Below are 27,080 nucleotides of genomic sequence, written 5' to 3'. Positions count from 1 at the left end.
GGCATGATGTATTTTTAAACTTTCAGAAGAATCAATTGTATATAATTTTCCATAATGGTTAATGAAATTTGTTTCTTGGATATTTTCTCCTCTTGTACAATATTCAGACCTCTTTAATAGTGTCTCTTTTCTTTGTCCTGTATAGTAATGTCTAAAAAGCCTTTTTGAAGTATACAGCGTGTGATGGAGTTTGGAATCAGATTTAGGATCATTTACAAAAAATATTTTACATCTTACATTTGCGCTACTTTTCTCTGTGGGGGTAAATGGACAACATTTTAATAAGCGTCTGACCAAGACTTTTAATCAAATTGCAAATTTGTCAAAAGGGATGTTCATACTTCAAATAAACATTTAGTTGGTTGCCTCATTGCAAAAGAGAATAACTAATACAAAACTGCACCGCATAACTTAAGAAATTACATTTGGATAAGGGAAAAACTAGAACTCAAATCATTGTCAGATCTTGTTCAACCATCATAGCTCACCAGTACAGTGCAGAACAGGCCGTGAGTATGGATGATTTTGCTAGTATTGTGGGCATGACCCAAGACACTGTAGGAAATTCCATTTCTATTTAACCTATTCGACATGATTTACGTAGACTGCACAAACTATCCATCACTTGGTCAATATACCTGATGTAGAGCTAACACAGTGTAGCCTATCAATACAGTATTAAGGAAGTTGCCTTGCACATTTCAAGGGCATGAAAAATACATAACTTCAAAAACAAACTCCAGTGATGAAATTATTTGTACAACAGAAAGATACTCCCAAAGAAATGTCAACTAAATAACATGCAGTACTGTATGTCATAGCAATTAATATCAGATTGTAATAAGTACAGAATAAAATGCAATTTAACTCTAAAACCTCTAACACTGGCAGTCCATTGTTCTTAGTAAAACACTTGTTTGGGACTTATACAAGATTAAACATTTCTCTGAATTGTCTAATGCAAGAGTGCTGTGCAAATTGAATTAAATTAAAAATAATTTGCATGATGCATTGTAAAAAAATAATATCTAAAACAGGACATGGAATACTAATTTTCAAGAGGGGGAAGTCAGGCATACTACAGTACATATAGCGTACCCACTTAGAGCTCCATACTTTGTGCACGTCAGGCCGGAAGCAGTTCTGAAGACAAACAGCATTAATTTCTTCAAGAACACAGTCCGTATAATTAGTTCCATCCCTCTCTTGCTTAGTTGTAGCAGCATGCAGTACTCCCCCCATCCAGAGGGGGGGGGCAGTCAGCGTCTGGTATGTAACTAGTCGTGGGGTATCAACATCAGCCCTCCAACTGCCACTGCTGGGACTGAGAGCCGTTGCAGATTGCCGTGGCAACATATCCCTTGGGGCTGATTGGGTCGACCACGGCCAGGCATTGGCCCACTGAGACTTGATACAGCCGGTTGCTTTTCTGGAGAGGGTTAGAAGAAGACAGGGCCATGTGTTACATACAGAATTGGGGTAGAGGAGGAAGACAGGGCCATATTTTGCATACCCTGCCTTCAGAAAGTACACTATATATACAAAAGTTAGTGGATTCGGCTATTTCAGCCACATCCGTTGCTGACAGGTGTATAAAAATCACTCACACAGCCATGCAATGGCTCGTACTGAAGAGCTCAGTGACATTCAACGTCATACTGTAGGTTGCCACCTTCCCAACAAGTCAATTCGTCAAATTTCTGCCTTTCTTGAGCTACCCGTGTCAACTGTAAGTGCTGTTATTTATTGTGAAGTGGAAACCTCTAGTAGCTGCTCAGCCACAAAGTAGTAGGCCACACAAGCTCACACAACAGTAAAAATGGTCTGTCCTCGGTTGCAACACTCACTATCAAGTTCCAAACTGCCTCTGGAAGCAACGTCACCACACGAACTGTTCGTCTGGAGCGTCATGAAATGGGTTTCCATGGCCGAGCAGCCGCACACAAGCCTAAGATCACCATGCGCAATGCCAAGCGTCGGCTGGAGTGGTGAATCACGCTTAACCATCTGGCAGTCCGACGGACTAATCTGGGTTTGGCGGATGCCAGGAGAACGCTACCTGCCCGATTGCAGTGCCAACTGTAAAGTTTCGTGGAGGAGGAATAATGGTCTGGGGCTGTTTTTCATGGTTCGGGCTAGGCCCTTTAGTTCCAGTGAAGGGAAATCTTAATGCTACAGTGTACAATGACATTCTAGACAACTCTGTGCTTCCAACTTTGTGGCAACAGTTTGGGGAAGGCCCTTTCCTGTTTCAGTATGACAATGCCCCAGTGCACAAAGTGAGGTCCATACAGAACTGGTTTGTCAAGATCAGTGTGGAAGAACATGACTGGCCTTCACAGAGCCCTATTCTCAACCCCATTAAACACCTTTGGGATGAATTGGAACACCGACTGCGAGCCAGGCCTAATCGCCCAACATCACTATTGCTCGTGGTTGAATGGAAGCAAGTCCCCGCAGCAACATCTAGTGGAAAGCCTTCCCAGAAGAGTGGAGGCTGTAATCGCAGCATAGTGGGGGACCAACGCCATATTAATGCCCATGATTCTGAAATGAGATGTTCGATGAGCAGGTAGTCACACCCCTCAATTTTTTTCAAGGTGGGATTAAAATAGATTTGTCAACCATCTACAGAAAATACTTGCCAAAGAAGAGGAAAAATTCGATCATTAGTTTAAATTATAAGTAGTCAATACAAGTTAGAATCACCTTTGGCAGCAATTAGAGTATTTTTGGGTAAGTCTAAACGCTTTGCACATTTATTTTTTTACATTTTTCAAGCTCTGTCAAATTGGTTGTTGATCATTGCTAGACAGCCATTTTAAAGCAGATTTAAGTCCAAACTGTAACTAGGCCACTCGGGAACATTCAATGTCATCTTGGTAAACTCCAGTGTATAGTCCTTGTGTTTTAGGTTACTGTCCTGCTGAAAGGTGAATTTGTCTCTCAGTGTCTGTTGGAAAGCAGACTGAACCACTTTTTACTCTAGGGCTTTGCCTGTGCTCTATTCAATTTATTTTTATCCTAAAAAACTCCCAGTCCTTGGCGATGACAAGCATACTCATAACATGATGCAGCCACCACCATGCTTGAAAATATGAATAGTGGTACTCAGTGATATGTTGTTGGATTTGCATTCAGGACATACATTTAATTAATAACTTCATCATGCTCAAAGGGATATTCAATGTCTGCTTACTATTTTTTTTCTACCATTAGGTGCCCTTCCTTGCGAGGCATTCAAAACTTCCCTGGTCTCTGTGGTTGAATCTGTGTTTGAAATTCACTGCTCAAATGAGGGACCTTACAGAGATGAGGTAGTCATTCAAAAATCACATTGAACACTTATTGCATTCAGTGAGTCCATTTAACTTACTGTTTGTGACTTGACTCCTTCACTTATTTAGGCTTGGCATAAAAGGGTTGACTACATTTCAGCTTTTCATTCATTTGTATTGTGTGTAGGGCAGTGACAACATTTTTTATCTAAATGTAATACATTTTAAAATGTAGCCTCTAATGTCAAAGGTCAAGAGGTGTGAATACTTTCTGAAGGCACTGTACAGAATGGAGGCAGAGGATAGAGACTGCGTACATTATCTACTGCACCTAATAAAGGAGCCCACTGGCGGTGGTTGAATAGAAGTGATTCCATCTCGTCATCACCATCATGATGCCCCGTGGTACCAGCGGTATGCACAAGTTAAATGCCACAGTAATACTGAAATGTATTAGTCATATCAGTACTGGTCTGATGATGGTAGCAGTCATTGCAACAGTTGCTATAGCCCTATTTGCTTCTATAGATGGGTTAGCTGACAACGTCAGGAAAACGATGCGCACGCTTCAATGGGACAGAGGTCTGTTGTGATTTGGAATGGCCAGATAGCTAGCGACAATGACAAGAAGCTGCCATGTCATAGGTGGCTCATTTCAGCTAGATTTATCTTGTTCTTGATACCATGTCTTGTTTTGACTGATCTACGTCTATGCTAATATGGCTAACCAACAACTGTAACAATGTATTTGAAAGCCAACAAGTGCTCATTGTGCGAATGTATTTATGTTTTCAAGTCAACAATCCAAGCCCCAGTAGTTGTGCATGTGTCAGTTGTGTTTCTAAACAACCAACCCGTCTTTTATATACAGATATGGGGATGATTTGTGGATTCAGCAACAGTGTGGAGGCTCTAGCTAACTCACCCCCAGGGTCCACTGTTGGGAGCCCCCTGAGCCGTGACACTTCATGAGGCGGGGTGGGTCAGACGAGCGGATCTCCGACATGTCCAGACACAGCAGGCCGGCTAGGATCAACTCGTGCTCCTCATCATAGGCCCACTCCTGGGGAGGAAGAGGGAGGTAGGTTAGGGAGAGAGAGAAAGAAAGGCAGAAGAAGTATATACTGTATAAGGAAACCATGTCACGTGGTACAGACCCGAGTGAGGAATGTAAATTCATTTTAAAAAGCCTTTATTCCATATCCAATAGACTGTATGGAATAAACCAGAATTTAAACTTTACCTACTCCCAATACTTATGACAAAAAAGTTTCACGCCTCATTTGTCAGTAGACGACTTCACAACAGAAGTTGTTGACCTCATCGTGTACCCAAGAACTGCTGCAGTAAGACAGAAGTTCAGATGGAAAGAGAATAGAGAGCGAACCGCATGAGGAAAAGAGAGAGTGGGAGAACACATGTGGCACAGTGCAGAACTGCAGTAGCTTCAGCTGAACTTCTACCCCACACAGACAAAGTGACTCACTCTGCACCATTTTTACACACACACACACACAGGAAAGTGGAAGAGCTTGTCTAATGGAAGTGTCTTTTTCTTTAGTTGAGGCTTGAAAAGATAGAAGCTCTTCCAGTGGATGTGACCCTGAAAGAGCCTGGGAGGGGGGATGTACTGGTACAGTTCATGTATTTCCAGGTTGAGATACTGCACTTTCCCCGTCTAGCCAGGGTACCGTACCCTCCTACAAAACAGTCATTGTAGCCATAAACAATGGTTGAAATAAGGTAATGAAAGATTAGGAGATAGGAGGTTGAAATAGAACTCATTTCAGATTCTAGCACTAACCCTTATAACCATTGTCCATGTCGCCGGACTAACAGAAGCGTCAAAAAGAGGTCAGAATCATGTAAAGGTTCTATTATCACTGTAGGTCAATCAGAGGCTGGCAACATGAATAATGACTGCCAGTGACGCATAGTAGACCATATGATGGAGGCGAGGCAGAGTCTCACACAACCTATTTCTCCATCGCTAGGGCGTTTCCCCAACCCACATGGAGAATCTCCATGGAACTTTGTTTGAAGTACAGGAATAGGCTTAATCTGGATCGGGGGAACTAGTTTTGAGACGCTGCACCCACCTATGGAGCACTTCCGCCTCTCGGGTGAAAAGTGACGCCGCTAGAGCGGTGTTTGTCAGACATTGAGACATACCGAAAATCTAGCGTCTGTAGCGTCCAAACGGTTTGACATACAAACCCCTCTATGGAAAGATGAGACTACAATCAAATTGTATTTCTCACATGCGTCGAATACAACCAACAATGCAGTTTTAAGAAAAGTATTAACTAAAATAAAGATGATAATAGAAAAAATAACAGTAGCGAGGCTATATACAGGGGGTACCGGTACAGAGTCAGTGTGGAGGCTATATACAGGGGGTACCGGTACAGAGTCAGTGTGGAGGCTATATACAGGGGGTACCGGTACAGAGTCAATGTGGAGGCTATATACAGGGGGTACCGGTACAGAGTCAATGTGGAGGCTATATACAGGGGGTACCGGTACAGAGTCAATGTGGAGGCTATATACAGGGGGTACCGGTACAGAGTCAATGTGGAGGCTATATACAGGGGGTACAAATTAATATTTGTGTCATTCTCAAAGCTTTTGGCCACGACTGTACAGTTGAAGTCGGAAGTTTACATACACCTTAGCCAAATACATTTAAACTCAGTTTTTCACAATTCCTGACATTTAATCTTAGTAAAAATTCCCTGTCTTAGGTCAGTTAGGATCACCACTATTTAAAGAATGTGAAATGTCAGAATAATTGAAGAGAGAATGATTTATTTCAGCTTTTAATTCTTTCATCACATTCCCAGTGGGTCAGAAGTTTTCATACACTCAATTAGTATTTGGTAGCATTGCCTTTAAATTGTTTAACTTGGGTCAAACATTTCAGGTAGCCTTCCACAAGCTTCCCACAATAAGTTGGGTGAATTTTGGCCCATTCCTCCTGACAGAGCTGGTGTAACTGAGTCAGGTTTGTAGGCCTCCTTGCTCGCACACGCTTTTTCAGTTCTGCCCACACATTTTCTATAGGATTGAGGTCAGGGCTTTGTGATGGCCACTCCCAAAACCTTGACTCTGTTGTCCTTAAGCCATTTTGCCACAACTTTGGAAGTATGATTGAGGTCATTGTCCATTTGGAAGACCCATTTGCGACCAAGCTTAACTTCCTGACTGATGTCTTCAGATGTTGCTTCAATATATCCACATAAGTTTCCTCCCTCATGATGCCATCTATTTTGTGAAGTGCACCAGTCCCTCCTGCAGCAAAGCACCCCCACAACATGATGCTGCCACCCCCGTGCTTCACGGTTGGGATGGTGTTTTTCGGATTGCAAGCCTCCCCCTTTTTCCTCCAAACATAACAAAGGTAATTATGGCCAAACAGTTCAATTTTTCAGACCAGGGGACATTTCTCCAAAAAGTAGGATCTTTGTCCCCATGTGCATGCAGTTGTAAACCGTGGTCTGGCTTTTTTATGACGGTTTTAGAGTGTCTTCTTCCTTGCTGAGCGGCCTTTCAGGTTATGTTGATATAGGACTCGTTTTACTGTGGATATAGATACTTTTGTACCTGTTTCATCTAGCATCTTCATAAGGTTCTTTGCTGTTGTTCTGGGATTGTATTGCACTTTTTGCACCAAAGTACGTTCATCTCTAGGAGACAGAACGCGTCTCCCTCCTGAGCGGTATGACGGCTGCGTGGTCCCATGGTGTTTATACTTGAGTACTATTGTTTGTACAGATGAACGTGGTACCTTCAGTCGTTTGGAAATTGCTCCCAAGGATGAACCAGACTTGTGGACATCTACAATTTTATTTCTGAGTTCTTGGCTAATTTCTTTTGATTTTCCCATGATGTCAAGCAGAGGCACAGAGTTTGAAGGTAGGCCTTGAAATACATCCACAGGTACCCCTCCAATTGACTCAAATTATGTCAATTATCCTATTAGAAGCTTCTAAAGCCATGACATCATTTTCTGGAATTTTCCAAGCTGTTTAAAGGCACAGTCAACTTAGTGTATGTAAACTTCTGACCCACAGGAATTGTGATAGTAAATGAATCTGTATGTGAAACATTACTTGTCATGCACAAAGTAGATGTCCTAACCAACTTGCCAAAACTACAGTTTGTTAACAAGTTATTTGTGGAGTGGTTTAAAAACGTTTTAATGACTCCAACCTAAGTGTATGTAAACTTCTGACTTAAACTGTATCTCTCTGATATAAGACAGACACTGAAGAACAAACTTCCTTTTATAATTATTTTGTTCCATGTAGTGAATCTGTTATTCAATGCGTTTGTATGGGCTAATAGCAAGCAGTAAGGTCAATTCATATATTTTGGGGATACTTCAAGGGGTCTTAATATTCTAAATCAAATAGCAAAATAATCCTTGGTATGATCTCCTTAAAATAATTCCATACAGCTTAGTTGTACCCCCCTCCCGCGGATTAGACAGGGCTTAGATTCTTATGGGTTAAAGTGTTGCTAAACAGAGAGACCAGTAGAGGATATTTCACAGTATTGTGCCGACCCAAACCATGCTCTTTTCAGTTAATATCGTACAGTGTAGGGTCAGACTAATTTCTTTCCACACCTGTTATCAGGGCAGGTCAGCTTACTTTTAGAATGCTGAGTCGTGCTTGAAAGTGCAGTGTGAAAAGACAATATCCTAGCACAGTATGGTTTGGCCCTACAGATTATATAGATGTCCAAGGCAGAGGTGAGTTGGGGGGGGTGGTAATATGTTAGTTAGTTTACCTGTTCTGGGTTGTGAGTGTCACAGGACCTCAGCACCACGGCACCCCCCTTCTGTGTGGACCTCCCCTGGGCCACCAGACACTTGTCAGCCTTCAGGTTCCGCAGCTACAGAGAAAGAAAAGGAGAAGTGAGTGGTCTAAGGTGAAGACACTGTTGCGTTCCAGGTCATCTTTATTGCAGCCTGGCTGCGCATCTGAGAACATTGCTATGTTATATTAATGTGGTTCTGGCTTCAGATCTTGAGATCTGATAATCTGCACTGTGCGATTGCAAAAAAAAATACAAAAAAATGCCCAAAAACTCAATCCATGATAAATGGATAAAAACCAACTGAAGTTACACTACTGGTTAAAAGTTTTACAACACCTACTCATTCAAGGGTTTTTCTTAATTTCTTTTACCATTTTATACATTGTAGAATAATAGTGAAGACATCAAAACTGAAATAACACATATGGAATCATGTACCAACCAAAAATGTGTTAAACAAATCAAAATGTATTTTATATTTGAGATGCTTCAAATAGCCAATAGGGTAGTCCTATGTGAAGCATCTGGATTTGGATTTGTTTAACACTTTTTTGGTTACTACATGATTCCATATGTGTTATTTCATAGTATTGATGTCTTCACTATTATTCTACAATGTAGAAAATAGTAAAAATAAAGAAAAACCCTTGAATGAGTAGGTGTTCTAAAACGTTTAACCAGGAGCGTATGTCCATACTCCAGACTACGCCACTGGAATGTACAATAGACCCAACACCCACTCCCCTGAATCGACAAGACAAGAATATTTAAAATGTAATTATTCTATTAAGGGACCTTTTTCCAACTGCCTCATTTCTAAGCCTATTTCCATAACCTTATTGATATCTTCAGAAAACCAGGTATGTTAAAGCTGGAATACTTAAAGGTGAAACTTCTTATTTGTCCGCCCACCCACCACCCGCGGCGCTCCACCGGCGCTCCCTACCTCTGCTTCGTCAACAAAGCAAAACAAATAACAATGGTTGTGGGGCAGACAGTGTATGGATTGTGGATTCCATATTTAAGAAATCACTATGAAGTTTCCTTCCAGACTAACTAGAATATGAATGTCCTCCCAGGTAGACGGCTGTAGCAGAGCTGTCTGTGGTTTATCAATATGAAATACATACAGTGCATTTGGAAAGTATTCAGACCTTTTGTTACGTTTACAGCCTTATTCTAAAATAGTTTCCCCCCCTCCAATCTACACACAATGAAAAAGCACAAACAGTTTGGCATTTTTGCTCATTTATTAAAAAAATTAACTGAAATATCCCATTTACGTAAGTATTCAGACCCTTGACTCAGTACTTTGTTGGGTATGACGCTACAAGCTTGGCACACCTGTATTTGGAGAGTTTCTCCCATTCTTCTCTGCAGATCCTCTCAAGCTCTGTCAGATTGGATGGGGAGCGTCACTGCACAGCTTTTTTCAGGTCTTCCCAGATATGTTCATTTGGGTTCAAGTCCGGGCTCTGGCTGGGTCATTCAAGGACATTCAGAGACTTGTTCCAAAGCCACTTCTGCGTTGTCTTGGCTGTATGCTTAGGGTCGTTGTCCTGTTGGAAGGTGAACCTTCACCCCAGTCTGAGGACTCTGGAGCAAGTTTTCATCAAAGATCTCTCTGTACTTTGCTCTGTTCATCTTTCCCTCAATCCTGACAAGTCTCCCTGTCCCTGCCGCTGAAAAACATAGACACAGCATGATGCTGCCACCATCATGCTTCACCGTAGGGATGTATTGGCCAGGTGATGAGCAGTGCCTGGTTTCCTCCAGACCTGGCACTTGGCAGTCAGGCCAAAGAGTTCAATTTTGGTTTCATCAGACCAGAGAACCTTGTTTCTGTTATGTGCCTTTTACTGAGGAGTGGCTTCCGTCTGGCCACTCTACCATAAAGGCCTGATTGGTGAAGTGCTGCAGAGATGGTTGTCCTTCTGGAAGGTTCTCCCATCTCCACAGAGGAACTCTGTCAGAGTGATCATCGGGTTCTTGGTCAGGCCCTTCTCCCCCGATTGTTCAGTTTGGCTGGGCGGCCAGCTCTAGGAAAAGTTTTGGTGGTTCCAAACTTCTTCCATTTAAGAATGATGGAGGCCACTATGTTCTTGGGGACCTTCAATGGTGCAGAAAGGTTTTGGTAAACTTCCCCAGATCTGTGCCTTGACACAATCCTGTCTCGGAGCTCTATGGATAATTCCTTCGACCTCATGGCTTGGTTTTTGCTCTAACATGTACTGTCAGGTGTGTGCCTTTCCAAATCATGTCCAATCAATGGAATTTACCCCAGGTGGACTCCAATCAAATTGTAGAAACATCAAGGATGATCAATGGAAACAGGATGCACCTGAGCTCAATTTTGAGGCTCGTAGCAAAGAGCCAGAATACTTATGTAAATAAGGTTATTTGTTTTTATTCTTAATAAATTTGCCAAAAAATCTAAACACCTGTTTTTGCTTTGTCAGCATGTGTGTAGATTGAGGAAAATATTTAATTTAATCAATTTTAGAATAAAAAAAAACATATATATATATATATATATATAAACCTTTATATAACTACTAGCCAAGTCAGTTCCAAATTCTTATTTACAATGACAGCCTACCCCAGCCAAACCCTAACGACGCTGGGCCAATTGTGCGCTGCCCTATGGGACTCCCAATCACAGCCGGTTGTGATACAGCCTGGAATCGAACCAAGGTCTGTTATGACCCCTCTAGCACTGAGATGCAGTGCCTTAGATGGCTGCGCCACTCGGGAGCCCCACATTTTGTTACATTACAGAATAAGGCTGTAACATAACAAAATGTGAAAAAAGGTTAAGGTGTCTGAATACTTCCCAAATGCACTGTAACTTGTAACTCGGTCTGTTTGAAGCGGAAGTTCTGAACCTGTAAGTGGTATGTCTTTTCATCCTGGGGACTGAAGCTCCTTCATGACTTTCTCAACACCACGCTGCCCCCTGTTGACTGGATATGGCATTTTTTCAATTAAATTAAATAAGAAGATAAAATAAATGAAGTGCAGTATGTAACGTTGTATTGATAATTTTTGCTTTCCCTTGGCTTTTGAAGAATGTTCAGGTATTTCTTCGTTGCAATCTTAGAACTACTTTCAAACCCTGAAGAAACATGCGCGGGAACAGGGAATATGTTTACTTCTGAGGACCCCTAGTCCATCAGGAGACATCTACGGTTTGTATACAGAGAAGGTGCTTCACTGACAGTAAACAAGTAACTTTATTTCATTTATGACTATAAATATGTCAGAGGGCTACTTGCATGTGAATGATGTACACAATTACACCTTAAAAACGAACATACATTCCTTGAGGTTTATTTTTAATTTCAGGCTTCATGTTATTGCCTCTAGATGGCAGGGGTTGACAGCCGACAACACACGGCTTTAACAAAGTAACCATGTTAAAACTTCTTATGGCTGCAGGGGCAGTATTGAGTAGCTTGGATGAAAAGTGTCCAGAGTAAACTGTCTGCTCCTCAGTCCCAGTTGCTAATATATGCACTGTTTGAATGATGTCTGTGAGTATAACAGAACTCATATGGCAGGCAAAAACCTGAGAAGAACTCCAAACAGGAAGTGGGAAATCTGAGGTTGGTCGATTTTCAACCTGCCCCTATTGAATACACAGTGGGATATGGATGAAGTTGCACTTTCACTAGATGTCAACCGTCTTTAGAAACTTGAATGAGGCTTCTAACAGTGTTGTGGAGCCAGGTGGGAGCTTTTTGAGTCAGTGGTCTGGCAGAGAGCCAGGTCCTGGTCACGCGCATTTCACATGATAGCATCCTGCGTTCCATTGCTTCTCTACAGACATAGGAATTCTCCGGTTGGAACGTTATTGAAGATTTATGATAACTGAATCCTTGATTCTATACTTAGTTTGACAAGTTTCTTCGACCTGTAATATAACTTTTTGAAGTTTTCGTCCGACGTTCGGATGGACCTGCGTACTAAACGCGCAAACAAAAGTAGCTACTTGGACATAAATAATGGACATTATCGAACAAATCAAGCATTTATTGTGGAACTAGGATTCCCGGGAGTGCATTCTGATGAAGATCGTCAAAGGTAAGGGAATATTTATAATGTGATTTCTGTTGGCTCCAACATGGCAGATAATTGTATTTATTTTCTGAGCGCCGTCTCAGTTTATTGCATGGTTTGCTTTTTCCGTAAAGTTTTATTGAAATCTGACACAGCGGTTGCATTAAGGAAAGGCTCTATGGCTCTCTGCAATATCACCGGATGTTTTTGGAACTAGTGAACGTAACGCGCCCATTGTATACTGAGATTTTTTTAAATATAAATATGAACTTTATCAAACAAAAGATACATATATTGTGTAACATGAAGTCCTATGAGTGTCATCTGATAAAGATCATCAAAGGTTAGTGATTAATTTTATCTCTATTTGTGACTCCTCTCTTTGGCTGGAATAATGGCTGGGTTTTTCTGTGAGTTGGTGGTCACCTAACATAATCGTTTGTGGTGCTTTCGCTGTAAAGCCTATTTGAAATCGGACACTGTGGTGGGATTAACAACAAGATTACCTTTAAAACGGTATAAAATACATGTATGTTTGAGGAATTTTAATTATGAAATTTCTGTTGTATTGTATTTGGCGCCCTGCACTTTCACTGGCTGTTGTCATATCGATCCCGTTAACGGGATTGCAGCCTTAAGAAGTTAACCTGTTTCCAGATCTGTTTGTGCTGTATAGCCAACTCCTATGGTTGATGGGAGTTGGATATACTGCAAAAACTGATCTGGGACCAGTTTAGCATTAGCTCAACTTCACTTTATCATCTTACCCGGCCTCTCTGCAACACTTTTGGCCGGCGGAGGCCCTTGTTGACGAACACAGGCTGCTGGGGCTTGTTGTGGGGCGAGGCAACCTGCATCTCGGGGTAGATGGTGTCCAGGTACCACTTGAAAGAGCGACACTGCAGCCGTTGGCGCACCGCCTGCCGCTCGCTGATGTCACCGTAGGCACGTTCCCGGAGTTCTGGCCGCAGGTTTAAGTACTGCTCCTGATTGGACGAGACACAAGACAGGAAATAGGTGAGATTGATGACATACACTCAGTTGATTGCTATTGAAATGTTCAATGCCAGTCCACACCCTTTAATACATTTAAAATAGCTGTATCTCTGTTGTCTGTAAAAGTGCAGAGTTTACAGGGCAGATCAGGTTCTAAAGTCAATTTGTAAACAAACGTATCAGAACAACTGAATAAACCTGAGACAAACTACTGTAGAGAGTGATTCAGAAATATTTATAGTAATGAACTGGAATCTCGACAAGTCAACAGTACTCCTAGTTGTTCCACCCTCTCTTAGGTCATGAAAACAGCTTGCATTTTCTGGGTGGTAAGACTCAAAATAAGTATTTCAGAGGTAAGATTGAAAACTCAGATCTATTTCGATTGGCCGATAAAATCAAGAAGTTTACCTTTATTGAGAATCTGTTTAATATATCTTGATTTAGGCCGGCTATTTCCATGGAAACTAAACTTGTCCCAGTCTCTGATTAGTGTGTAAATGGAAAAGTCAGAACTGGGCAACCCAAACTTCATCTTAAAGGGAAAATCCACTCAAAAATGATCATTGCATATTGAATCCTCTTGATAATAAGGCAGGTGACACTGCATCTTGAAAACTTCACTGCCAACATGCAAAAAAAAAATAGGACTGTATCAAAAGTGGACTAATGAAAAACATATCCTAAAAAATAACCCTCTAGAAGATGAACTGCTGGGAACATTGATGCACTACACCAGTGGTTCCCCAACTTTTTATAGTCCCGTACCCCTTCAAAAAGTCAACCTCCAGCTGCGTACCCCCTCTAGCACCAGGGTCAGCGCACTCTCAAATGTTGTTTTTTGCCGTCATTGTAAGCCTGCCACACACACACTATAAGATACATTTATTAAACATAAGAATGTGGGAGAGTTTTTGTCACAACCCAGCTCGTGGGAAGTGACAAAGAGCTCTTATAGGACCAGGGCACAAATAATAATATAATAATAATCAATAATCAATTTGCTCTTTATTTAACCATCTTACATATAAAACCTTACTTGTTCATTGAAAATTGTGGATAACTCACCACAGGTTAATGAGAAGGGTGTGCTTGAAATGATGCACATAACTCTGCAATGTTGGGTTGTATTGGAGAGTCTGTCTTAAATCATTTTCCACACAGTCTGTGCCTGTATTTAGTTTTCATGCTCGTGAGAATCCACTCACATAGATACGTGGTTGCAAAGGCATCAGTGTCTTAACAACGTGATTTGCCAAGGCAGGATGCTCTGAGCGCAGCCCAATCCAGAAATCTGGCAGTGACTTCTGATTAAATTCAATTTTCACAGAACCGCTTGTTGCAATTTTGATGAGGCTCTCTTATCAGTAAGTGGACCGAAGGCAGGGCATGAAAGGGATAACGAATCCAGTTGTTTGTGTCATCCTTTTCGGGAAAGTACCTGCTTAATTGCGCACCCAACTCACTCAGGTACTTCACTATATCACATTTCACATTGTCCTTAAGCTTGAGTTCATTTGCACACAAAAAAAATCATACAATGATGGAAATACCTGTGTGTTGTCCTTGTTAATGCAGAGCTCCAACTTCTTAATCATATCCTCAATTTTGTCCCACACACTGAATATAGTTGCAGAGAATCCCTGTAATCCGAGATTCAGATAACTCAGATGAGAAAAAACATCACCCAGATAGGCCAGTCGAGTGAGAAACTCGTCATCGTGCAAGCGGTCAGACAAGTGAAAATGATGGTCAGTAAAAAAAACTTTAAGCTCATCTCTCAATTTAAAAAAACATGTCAACACCTTGATAACCAACACACTGTATGTTGTGAACTCAATGCTGTGCGTTACAGGGAAGACATCCTCCTCCCTCATGTGATACCCTTCCTGCAGGCTCATCCTGACATGACTCTCCAGCATGACAATGCCACCAGCCATACTGCTCGTTCTGTGCGTGATTTCCTGCAAGACAGGTATGTCAGTGTTCTGCTATGGCCAGTGAAGAGCCCGGATATCAATCCTATTGAGCACGTCTGGGACCTGTTGGATCGGAGGGTGAGGGCTATGGCCATTCCCCTCAGAAATGTCCGGTAACCTGCAGGTGTCTTGCTGGAAGATTGGGGTAACATCTCACAGCAAGAACGGGCAAATCTGGTGCAGTCCATGAGGAGGAGATGCACTGCAGTACTTAATGCAGCTGCTGGCCACACCAGATACTGACTGTTACTTTTGATTCAGACCCCCCCCTTTGTTCAGGGACACATTATTAAATTTCTGTTAGTCACATGTCTGTGGAACTTGTTCACTTTATGTCTCAGTTGTTGAACCTTGTTGTGTTCATACAATTATTTACACATGTTAAGTTTGCTGAAAATAAACGCAGTTGACAGTGAGAGGACATTTCTTTTTTTGCTGAGTTTAGTTGCGGAGAGTCCCTGAAATTGTAGATTCAGATCATTCAGGCTAGAAAAAACATCACCCAGATAGGCCAGTCGCGTGAGAAACTTGTCATCATGCAGACAAGTGAAAATTATGGTCAGTAAAGAAAACTTTAAGCTCATCTTTCAATTGAAAAACACTTGTCAAAACTTCTTCCCCTTGATAACCAGCACACGTCTGTATGCTGCATAAGTGTTACATGGTCGCTGCCCATATCATTGCATAGTGCAGAAAATACACGAGAGTTCAGGGGCCTTGCTTTAACAAAGTTACCCATTTTCACTGTCGTTTCCAAAAAGTCTTTCAAGCTGTCAGGCATTCCCTTGGCAGCAAGAGCCTCTCGGTGGATGCTGCAGTCTACCCAAGTGGCGTCGGGAGCAACTGCTTGCAGGCGCGTTACCACTCCACTATGTCTCCCTGTCATGGCTTTTGCGCCATCAGTACAGATACCAACACATCTTGACCACTAAAGTACATTTGATGTCACAAAGCTGTCCAGTACTTTAAAAAATATCCTCTCCTGTTGTCCTGGTTTCCAGTGATTTGCAGAGGAGGATGTCTTCCTTAATTGACCCCCCATAAACATAACAGACATATACCAGGAGCTGTGCCAGGCCCGCCACGCCTGTTGACTCATCCAGCTGTAATGCATAGAATTCACTGGCTTGTATGCAAAGCAGTAATTGTTTCAAAACATCTCCCGATGCGTCATGAAACAGTGTTGTTTGATGAAGACATTGTCTGTATAGTTTTTTGGGCCTTTTCCCCCAGCAATGTTCCAGCAATATCCGCGGCAGCAGGAAGAATTATGTCCACCACAATAGTATGGGGCTTGCCTGTCCTAGTCACTTGGTAGCTCACCATATAAGACGCTTCTAGTCCCTTCTAATTAATGGTATCTGTTGCTTTTATAAATGTCTTACTACTTGAAAGTCATTAATTCTCGCTCAAAAAACTCCTGTGGCTTATTTTCAAATGTCTACGCAAGAGTGAAGGTTTCATCGAGTTGTGAGTACTTTTGCACATACAACACAGTGGCAGAGGAAAGGCACTACTCCCAGTATAAGTGAACCCCAAATCAATGTAGTTCTCATCATATTTGCACCTCTTCGATGGTCCACCGTCCCTGTCTGTTGTTCGGTGCTTTCCCGGGTAAGGGGGCAGTAGCTCTTCGGCTGCATCAGAGTCACAACTGTCAGTGTCAATGCTAGCTGGACTTACAACAAATGTAGAATTACTGATACTAGCATTGGATGTGCTCGTGGAAGCAGAACAACTTGTGTCGTGGACAGGTGCAGGTGTAGTACTGGTGGTAGTAGCAGTACTACCAGTAGAGCTGGTATGTGTCTCTATGAACACGGTCCTTACTAAATGGACTGTTTGAAAAGGTGAAGAAATTATTATTATATATATATTTTTATTTGGCATACCCCTGACGACATTGCACGTACCCCTGTTTGGGAATACCTGCACTACACTGTTGAATTAACAATTCAGAGTAAGGGAAGGCAATTTACGAATCACACTCTTAGTTCAATGTCCGGTAAATCATTTCAAAGTGGAAGGTGGGAAAGAGCACAGAAGAGAGACGAGACTAAGCAACACAAACCTTCCCGAAAAAAGTGGCTCTCTCTTGTGGAGACATCTAAGTAATAACAATTACGTAAGTAATTCATCATATCCAAGGCCTCTACTGTTTAGTTTGGAAACAACAACTGTTCACACTGAGGGGGAATGATGAGAAAACAAATTCAGACCCACTAGTACATTGACGTGTGTGAATGGGAGATCTCTCAGGAGAACCCAAACAACGCAATTGGCTTCCTTTCCAATTAGGTTGGCTATTTTCAGACTGTGGAAAGCAATTATAGCTCTTTGTAGCTTGGAAAGGAACAAACATCACTGTGCTAATAAAGACAGAGCTGAGAGTGGTTAGAAGAAATGCTGATCTCATTGGATGTTTAGTTTGCTTGCGGTCATAACAGGAGCCTCAGGAAAAGGTTGAATGTGATCTCTTCAGATCTGGACCTGTTATGATTTAAAAAAGGCTAAACTGATCCTAGATCAGCACTCCTATTCTGATACACTGAATACAGGCCCAGTAGCTTTCAGTCTAGGTACATACGGGCCCATGTGCGTGCTGGATTTAATACAAACCCAATTTAATGGATTTTAATTTCAGTCCCTGAACCAATAGAGAATGGGTGATTTTATAAACTGGATTTCAATTGTGTGTAATTAGTGCTATCGCCCTCGGAGGTACCTTGTATTCATCCATCCATACGTGGGCCAATCGCAGGGAGTTGTGGGCCATGGTGTCCTGACCTCCGGGTGACCCGTAAGGCCGGCGTTTACGGAATATATGACCCACCCGCGCGCAGGGGATGATCAGGAGCTGGCCACCACACATCCAGATCTGATAAAGAGAAAGTCATATGAGCATTTGACTTCTTGGTTAGAGCGCCAGGACACTTCAACGAGGCTATATTGTTTATGTTAAAAATACCTTTTCACTAAATCCATGGGGCAGGGAGCAAGAAAGAGTACAGACTACGTGGCCAAGTATCCTCCTATGAAAACCACTCAATAACTGGGTGAGCACACTTTGTTGCCACAACCCTAATGCCCCCCTTCTCCAAACACAACCCCTTCCCCCATAACACCTCAACCTCTAGCCCTGAATAAACCAACAGTCCACAGTAGAAGCCCGTCGTAGTTCTTCTAAGAAAGTTCCGTTTTGGGAAACGCTAGGACATAGGACTTAATTCAATGACCATAATGAATTAATAAGAGTAGTACAAGTCTGGCCAAACATCAGCTCCACTCCCCATTGCTCGAGAGCCATATGATTAATGTAATCTGACAATGTTCCACATACATAACATTCCCTTACTGAAGTCATATATTGGACTCTCTTTTCAAACAGGGTAACATTGCAAAACATGAGAAGGCAGCCTTGCCAAGAATATTAAACAAGACTGGAAGAGAAATGTCCAACTCTGATGTGGTAAAAGCAAGAGAAGTAAAAACACTGAGGCGAGACAGGAGAATTTATGTTGGATGGATTCATGTAGCAAGTCAATATGGAGTTGCTAGTCTGCTGAGATCCAACTCAACTGGACCAAAACGTAATGTTGAGAAATAAAATTGCCGTTGGCTGTCGGTTATGACATTTTATTTCATTCTGTATTTTTCTTAAGGGGGAAAAGCTTGTTTAAGTCTGCTGAGGCAAAGCATTAGAAGAAACGTGCCAAAACGTGGGTAAATAAACCAACTGTCTTGAGCTCATGGTGAGTGGTTGACATGTCATAGCTCATTTGACCAGGTGCGTGCGTGTAAATTTGGCACCCACCCTAAAATAGAAATGACATTTTTCAACTGAAAGTCTGGGTGCTCTATGTTTACAGAGTCATTCTTATCCAGATCGACTTACAGGAGCAATTAGGGTTACGTGCCTTGCTGAAGGGCACAGACTTTTCACCTAGTCCAGTACGGGTTTGAACTAGCAACCTTTCGATTACTGGCCCAATGCTCTTAACCGCTAGGCTACCTGCCAACCTATGTGTTACTTTGGGAGCATCTGCACCCTTCCTAATAATAAAATGTAGCAGTAATGCACTGAGTGTGATGGTGTGTGGCCCTTTAACTTACCCGGAAGGAGATCTCAAGGTTCTCACCACCCCAGATGTCCATGCCACTGTCGTATTGGCCGAGCTCGTTAAAGTACTTCCTGTCCATGGCAAACAGACCACCTGCCATGGTGGGAGACCTAGGGCAAGGAGAGGGAGTGAAAAGGCAGAATGTGAGTCTGCATTCTAGCTACTACAATATCCTTTGAAGTAGCACTAGCATCGAGACACTAAGGCTGAGTTCACACAGGCAGCCCAATTCTGATCTTTTTCCCAATAATTGTCAGAAGGTCTGATTGGTCAAAAGACCAATTATTGTCAAAAGATCTGATCTCATTGGGCAAAATACCAATTATTAGCAGAAGCTCTGATCTGATTGGGCTGCCTAAAGACACATCCTAAATGTAAGATGAGTCTGGCTAAAAGATGGGCTGCAACCAGACAGATTGTGTCAGAAAATTACTGATTGAGCCAAAGGTTTTTCAATGGGAGTCAACTGTTGATGGACAATAGACAACAGAGACGACTGTCCTTCAAAAAATGCACAAGATGTTGGCCTTTGTGCGTATGCAACTCGTCCGAAAAGAGTTGAACTTCTGATGACAGACCGTGATGAATGCGTATCTGATTTCCTATGTTTTCATGCGTCTCTGTGCGACCGTAGCCTTATATCCTTATGTAAAGCCCAGAGCACAAGCATGTGAGAGAAACTAAGAGGCAGCGTAAACAAATACAAAGGGGTGTTCGAGTAGCCCTTTAGGCTAAAGCCAGCCTATGCCATAGTAATGGATTTAAAGCACCCAGGCCTCTTCAAAACGGGGATCGATTCAGTCCCTAGAACCAGGCGTGCTACTACGGCCACTAATTAGCTTTCACATGACTCCATACGTGAGGGAGATGGGTGAAGTCTACTCTACATCAGATGGCCTTTATTGATACAGTATCAGGTTCGTGCACACTGGGCGGCCATTAAAATTAAATGGGGGAAAATAAAAAAGCCAATTGAATTGTGCTTTAAGGAGACATTTCCAGTGCATAGGGCAGGCCAGCCTAAAACAACATAATAATAAAAAATAAACAACAAATAGGCTTTACTGTTTTTTCTGCATCTATAATGTGTCTATAGCTTGGAGTTTGCAGTTTGGGGGTTATTCCTTTCCACAGCTCAAATTAGTATTTGAGATGATTGGACATAGTGCCTTACATAAATATTAAGACCTCCTTTTGTTACAAATAGGGATTAAAAATTATTTGTCAATCTATACAAAATACTAAAATACTCTGTCAAGGTGGACGGTCACACGGAGTTGTGGTTGAACGACGACATTATCAACATACAGCTGGCTGGTTATATACTGTATCGGCAGGATAGAACAGCGGTGTCTGGTAAGACAAGGTGCGGCGGACTAGCTGGTGCACGATATCTTAGGAAGTCTCAAGGTTTTGCTCGCCTGAGGTAGAGTATCTCATGATAAGCTATAGAACACACTCTCTAACCAGAGAGTTTATCTGTATTTTCTGTAGCTGTCTACATTCCACCACAGACTTATGCTGGCACTAAGACCGCACTCAATGAACCTTATTCCGCCATAAGCAAACAGGAAAACGCTCAACCAGAGGCGGCGCTCCTAGTGGCCGGGGACTTTAATTCAGGGAAACTTATATCTGTTTTACCAAATTTCTATTAGCATGTTAAATGTGCAACCAGAGGAAAAAGAACTCTGGACCACCTACACTCCACACACAAAGTCGCATACAATGCTCTCCCTCGCCCTCCATTGGGCAAATCTGACCATAATTGTATCCTCATGATTCCTGCGTACAAGAAAAAATTAAAGCAGGAAGCACCAGTGACTCGATCAAAAAAAAAAGTGGTCAGATGAAGCAGATGCTAAGCTACAGGACTGTTTTGCTAGCACAGACTGGAATATGTTCCAGGATTCCTCCGATGGCATTAAGGAGTACACCATATCAGGCATTGGATTCATCAATAAGTGCATCAATGACGTCATCACCACAGTGACCGTACGTACATACCCCAATTAGAAGCCATGGATTACAGGCAACATACGCACTGAGCTCAAGGCTAGAGGTGACACTTTCAAGGAGCGGGACTCTAACCTGGAAGCTTGTAAGAAATCCCGCTTATGCCCTCCGACGAACCGTCAATACAGGACTAAGATCGAATCGTACTACACCGGCTCTGACACTCGTTGGATGTGGCAGGGCTTGCAAACCATTACAGACTACAAAGGGAAGCACAGCCGAGAGCTGCCCAGTGACACGAGCCTACCAGACGAGTAAACTACTTCTATGCTCGCTTTGAGGCAAATAACACTGAAACATGCATGAGAACACCAGCTGTTCCGAAAGACTGTGTGATCACGCGGACCGCAGCCGATGTGAGTAAGACCTTTAAACAGGTCAACATTCACAAGGCCGCAGGGCCAGACGGATTACGAGGAGGACGTGTACTGCGAGCATGCGCTGACCAACTGACAAGTGTCTTCACTGACATTTTCAAACCCCTTCCTAGACCCAGTCCAATTTGCATACCGCCTTAACAGATTCACAGATGATGCAATCTCTATTGCACTCCACACTGCCCTTTCGCACCTGGACAAAAGGAACACTTATGTAAGAATGCTAATAATTGACTACAGCTCAGCATTCAACACCATAGTGCCCTCAAAGCTCATCAATAAGCTACGGACCCTGGGACTAAACACATCCCTCTGCAACTGGATCTTGGACTTCCTGACGGGCCGCCCCCAGGTGGTAAGGGTAGGTAACAACAAATCCGCCATGCTGATCCTCAAAACAGGGGACCCTCAGGGGTGCGTGCTCAGTCCCCTTCAGTCCCTGTTCACTCATGACTGTACGGCCAGGCACGACAACACCATCATTAAGTTTCCCGATAACACAATAGTGGTAGGCCTGATCACCGACAACAACGAGACAGCATATAGGGAGAGGTCAGAGACCTGGTGCCCGGACAACAACCTCTCCCCTCAACGTGATCAAGACAAAGGAGATGATTGTGGACTACAGGAAAAAGAGGACCGAGCACGCCCCCATTCTCATCGACGAAGCTGTAGTGGAGCAGGTTGAGAGCTTCAAGTTCCTTGGTGTCCACATCACCAACAAACTAACATGGTCCAAGCACACCAAGACAGTTGTGCAGAGGGCACGACAAAACATATTCCCCTTCAGGAGACTGAAAAGATTTGGCTTGGGTCCTCAGATCCTCAAAAGGTTCTACAGCTGCACCATCGAGAGCATCCTGACTGGTTGCATTACTGCCTGGTATGGCAACTTCTCAGCCTCCGACCGCAAGGCACTACAGAGTGTAGTGCGTACAGCCAAGCTTCCTGCCATCTAGGACCTCTATTCCAGGCAGTGTCAGAGGAAGGCCCTAAAAATTGTCTAAGACTCCAGCCACCCTAGTCATAGACTGTTCTCTCTGCAACTGCACAGCAAGCTGTACCGGAATACCAAGTCTAGGTCCAAGAGGCTTCTAAACAGCTTATACCCCCAAGTCATAAGACTCCTGAACATCTAATCAAATGGTTACCCAGACTATTTGCATTGCTCCCCACTCTTTTACACCGCTGCTACTCTCTGTTGTTATCATCTATGCATAGTCACTTTAATAACTGTAATAGTACCTCGACTAACCGGTGCCCCCGAACATTGACTCTGTACTGGAACCCCTCTAAATATACTCTCGCTATTGTTAGTTTACTGCTGCTCTTTAGTTACTTTTATTCTTATTTTTTTTTAAATGTTTTACCACATTGTTCGTTAGGGGCTCATAAGTAAGCATTTCACTGTATTCGGCGCATGTGACTAATATAATTTGATTTGATTTGATTTGAACCCTTCCTCGACCCATACATACAACACCTGTAAAGTTCACTCAGTCAAGTATTGAATAACAAGCACCGATTCAACTACAAAGAGCTTTTAGAGCCACAAAAAATGACAGTGATTGGAAGATGGGTAACAATAACAAATCAGACATTGACTCTCTCGTCAAGTTAATAATTATGCTCTGGATTATATATTAAACCAAATATACAGTTGTCCTCGTGAACTGAGCTGCAAGACAGGAATGAAACTGCTCAGGGATGTTACCATGAGGCCATTGGTGATTCTAAAACATCCTTGTAGTGACTCTACAATAATGACCTAAAAGACAGTGAAAATAATACAAATATACAGAATATAAATATTCCAAAACATGCAAATTAAATTGAATGCAACAAAGCACCGAAGTAATACTGAAAAGAAACTGAGCAACCAGAGGAGAAGGGCCTTGGTCAGGGAGGTAACCAAGAACCCGATGAGAGTCCAGAGTTCCTCTGTGGAGATGGGAGAACCTTCCAGATGGACAACCATCTCTGCAAAACTCCACCAATCAGGCCTTTATGGCAACGTGGTCACTCCTCAGAAAAAGGCACATGACAGAATGCTTGGAGTTTGCCAAAAGGCACCTAATGACTCTCAGATCATGAAAAACAAGATTCTCTGGTCTGATGAAACCAAGATTGAACTCTTTGGCCTGAATACCAATCATCCCATCTGGAGGAAACCTTGCACTGCTCATCACCTGACCAATACCATCCCTACGGTGACGAATTGTGGTGGCAGGTTTCACGCTGTGGGGATGATTTCAGTGGCAGGCACTGGGAGACTAGTCAAGATCAAGGCAAAGATGAACGGATGAAAACCTGCTCCAGAATGCTCAGGACCTCAGACTGGGGCAAAGGATCACCTTCCAACAGGACAATGACCTTAAGCAAACAGCCAAGACAACGCAGGAGTGGCTTCAGGACAAGTCTCTGAATGTCCTTGAGTGGCCCAGCCATAGCCCGGACTTGAGAGACCTGAAAAAAGCTGTGCAGCAACGCTCCCCATCCAACCTGACAAAGCTTGAGAGGATATGCAGAGAAGGATGGGAGAAACTACCCAAATACAGGTGTGCCAAGCTTGTGTTTCATACTCGAGGATGTAATTGCTGCCAAAGATGCTTCAACAAAGTATTGAATAAAGGGTCTTAATACTTAGGTAAATGTGATATAAAAAATATTATTTATAAATAAATTAGCTAAAATTTCTAACCTGCTTTTGCTTTGTCATTATGGGGTATTGTGTGTAGATTGACGGGGAAAAAAACAATTCAATACATTTTAGAATAAGGCTGTAACCTTACAAAATGTGGAAAAGGTCAAGGTGTCGGAATACTTTCCGAAGGCACCATATACAGTTGAAGTCGAAAGTTTACATACACCTTAGACAAATACATTTAAACTCAGTTTTTCAAAATTCCTGATATTTAATCCAGGTAAAAATTCCCTGTCTTTGGTCAGGTAGGATCACCACTTTATTTTAAGAATGTGAAATGTCAGAATAATAGTAGAGAGAATGATTTATTTCAGCTTTTATTTCTTTCATCGCATTCCCAGTGGGTCAGAAGTTTACATACACTCAATTAGTATTTGGTAGCATTGCCTTTAAATTGTTTAACTTGGGTCAAACGTTTCGGGTAGCCTTTCACAAGCTTCCCACGATAAGTTGGGTGAATTTTGGCCCATTCCTCCTGACATAGCTGGTGTAAATGAGTCAAGTTTGTAGGCCTCCTTGCTCGCACACGCTTTTTCAGTTCTGCCCACAAACTGTCTATTAGATTGGGGTCAGGGCTTTGTGATGGCCACTCCGATACCCAATACCTTGACTCCAATACCTTGACTCTGTTGTCCATAAGCCATTTTGCCACAACTTTGGAAGATGCTTGGGGTCATTGTCCATTTAGAAGACCCATTTGCGACCAAGCTTTAACTTCCTGACTGATGTCTTGAGATGTGGCTTCAATACATCGACATCATTTTCCCTCCTCATAATGCCATCTACTTTGTGAAGTGCACCAGTCCCTCCAGCAGCAAAGCTGCCACCCCCGTGCTTCCCGGTTGGGATGATGTTCTTCAGCTTGCAAGCTTCCCTCTTTTTCCTCCAAATATAACGATGGTCATTATGGCCAAACAGTTCTATTTTTGTTTCATCAGAGGACATTTCTCCAAAAAGTGCGATCTTTATCCCCATATGCAGTTGCAAATCGTAGTCTGGCTTTTTTACGGCAGTTTTGGAGCAGTGGCTTCTTCCTTGCTGAGTGGCCAATCAAGTTATGTCGATATAGGACTTGTTTTACTGTGGATATAGATACTTTTGTACCTGTTTCCTCCAGTATCTTCACAAGGTCCTTTGCTGTTGTTCTGGGATTGATTTGCACTTTTGGCACCAAAGTACGTTCATCTCTAGGAGACAGAACGCGTCTCCTTCCTGAGCAGTATGACGGCTGCGTGGTCCCATGGTGTTTATACTTGCGTACTATTGTTTGTACAGATGAACGTGGTACCTTCAGGCATTTGGAAATGGCCTTCAAGGATGAACCAGACTTGTGGAGGTCTACACATTATTTATTTTGAAGTTGAAGTTTAGTTTGAAGGTAGACCTTGAAATACAACCAGAGGTACACCTCCAATTGACTCAAATTCTGTAAATTCGCCTATCAGAAGCTTCTAAAGCCATGACATAATTATCTGGAATTTTCCAAGCTGGTTAAAGGCACAGTCAACTTCGGACCCACTGGAATTGTGATAGTGAATTATAAATTAAATAATCTGTCTGTAAACAATTGTTGGAAAAATTACTTGTTTTGTGCACAAAGTAGATGTCCTAAACGACTTGCCAAAACTATAGTTTGTTAACAAGAAATTTGTGGAGTGGTTGAAAAACGTGTACGTAAACTTCTGACTGCAACTGTAGGTCTGAATCGACGATATGGCAGAGGTTGAAAGGCCATAACATCTACGTTTCTTCAACAATAGGTTATGGTCAATAATATCAAAGGCTGCAGGGAAATCTAACAGTACAGTTCCCACAATCTTATTATTATCAATTTCTTTCAACCAATCATCAGTCATTTGTGTCCGTGCAGTATATGTTTAGTGCCTTTCTCTATAAGCACGCTGAAAGTCTGTTGTTAATTTGTTTGTAGAGAAATAGCATTATATTTGGTTAAACACAATTTTTCCAAACAGTTTGCTAAGAGCTGGCAGCAAGCTGATAGGTCTGCTGTTAGAACCAGTAAAGGTTTCTTTACTACTCTTGGGTAGCGGAATTACTTTGTCTTCCCTCCAGGCTCGAGGACAAAGACTTTCCTCTAGACTCAGATTAAAGATATGACAGATAGGAGTGGCTATAGTCAGCTACCATCCTCAATAGCTTTCCATCCAAGTTGTTAATGCCAGGTTTGCTGATTGATCATTTTTCCACCTCTCCCACACTAACTTTACAAAATTCAAACTTGCAAAACTTTTCTTTCATTATTTATTTATTTTTATTCATGAATATGATAGCACTGTTCATTGTTGGCATTTCCTGCCTAAGTTTGCACACTTTGCCAATGAAGTAATCATTAAAATAATTGGCAACATCAAATGGTTTTGTGATGAATAAGCCCTCTGATTTGATGACAATTGAATTTGTCTTTCTGCCCATAATTTCATTTAAAGTACTCCAACATTTTTTTCCCCATCATTCTTTATATCATTAATCTTGGCATCATAACAGTTTCTTATTTTTGTTGAGTTTAGTCACATAATTTCTCAATTTGCATTAAGTCATCCAGTCAGATGTGCAGCCAGACTTACTAGCCACTCTTTTTGCCCCATCTCTTTCAACCATACAGTTTTTAAATTCCTCTTTAATCCATTAAGCCTTAACAGTTCTAACAGTCAGCTTCTTATTAACAGGTGCACGTTTATCAATCATTGGAAGAAGCAATTTCATAA

General features: G+C 42.2%; 1 protein-coding gene across 3 annotated transcripts in view; it reads right to left on the bottom strand.

Moving 5' to 3' along the window:
- Positions 1-282: 282 nt before the first annotated feature.
- Positions 283-27,080, bottom strand: part of LOC139420220 (polypeptide N-acetylgalactosaminyltransferase 11-like) — a 43,960-nt gene continuing 17,162 nt past the window's right edge. For 2 of the 3 annotated variants that reach the window (XM_071170070.1, XM_071170071.1), the window contains exons 7-12: positions 19,250-19,367; positions 17,862-18,014; positions 12,929-13,147; positions 8,073-8,177; positions 4,204-4,341; positions 283-1,429 (exon numbers count right to left, since the gene is read on the bottom strand). In XM_071170070.1, coding sequence (XP_071026171.1) covers positions 1,298-1,429; positions 4,204-4,341; positions 8,073-8,177; positions 12,929-13,147; positions 17,862-18,014; positions 19,250-19,367 — 865 coding nt within the window. In that variant the 3' untranslated portion in view covers positions 283-1,297. The remainder of the gene's footprint in view (positions 1,430-4,203; positions 4,342-8,072; positions 8,178-12,928; positions 13,148-17,861; positions 18,015-19,249; positions 19,368-27,080) is intronic. The other variant, XM_071170072.1, reaches the window with a different exon arrangement.

This window comes from Oncorhynchus clarkii, chromosome 11, assembly GCF_045791955.1.
Source record: "Oncorhynchus clarkii lewisi isolate Uvic-CL-2024 chromosome 11, UVic_Ocla_1.0, whole genome shotgun sequence".
NCBI classification, from domain to species: Eukaryota; Metazoa; Chordata; class Actinopteri; order Salmoniformes; family Salmonidae; genus Oncorhynchus; species Oncorhynchus clarkii.
The sequence above is the reverse complement of the archived record's forward strand: the minus strand, read 5'-3'. Positions and strand labels throughout refer to the sequence as shown.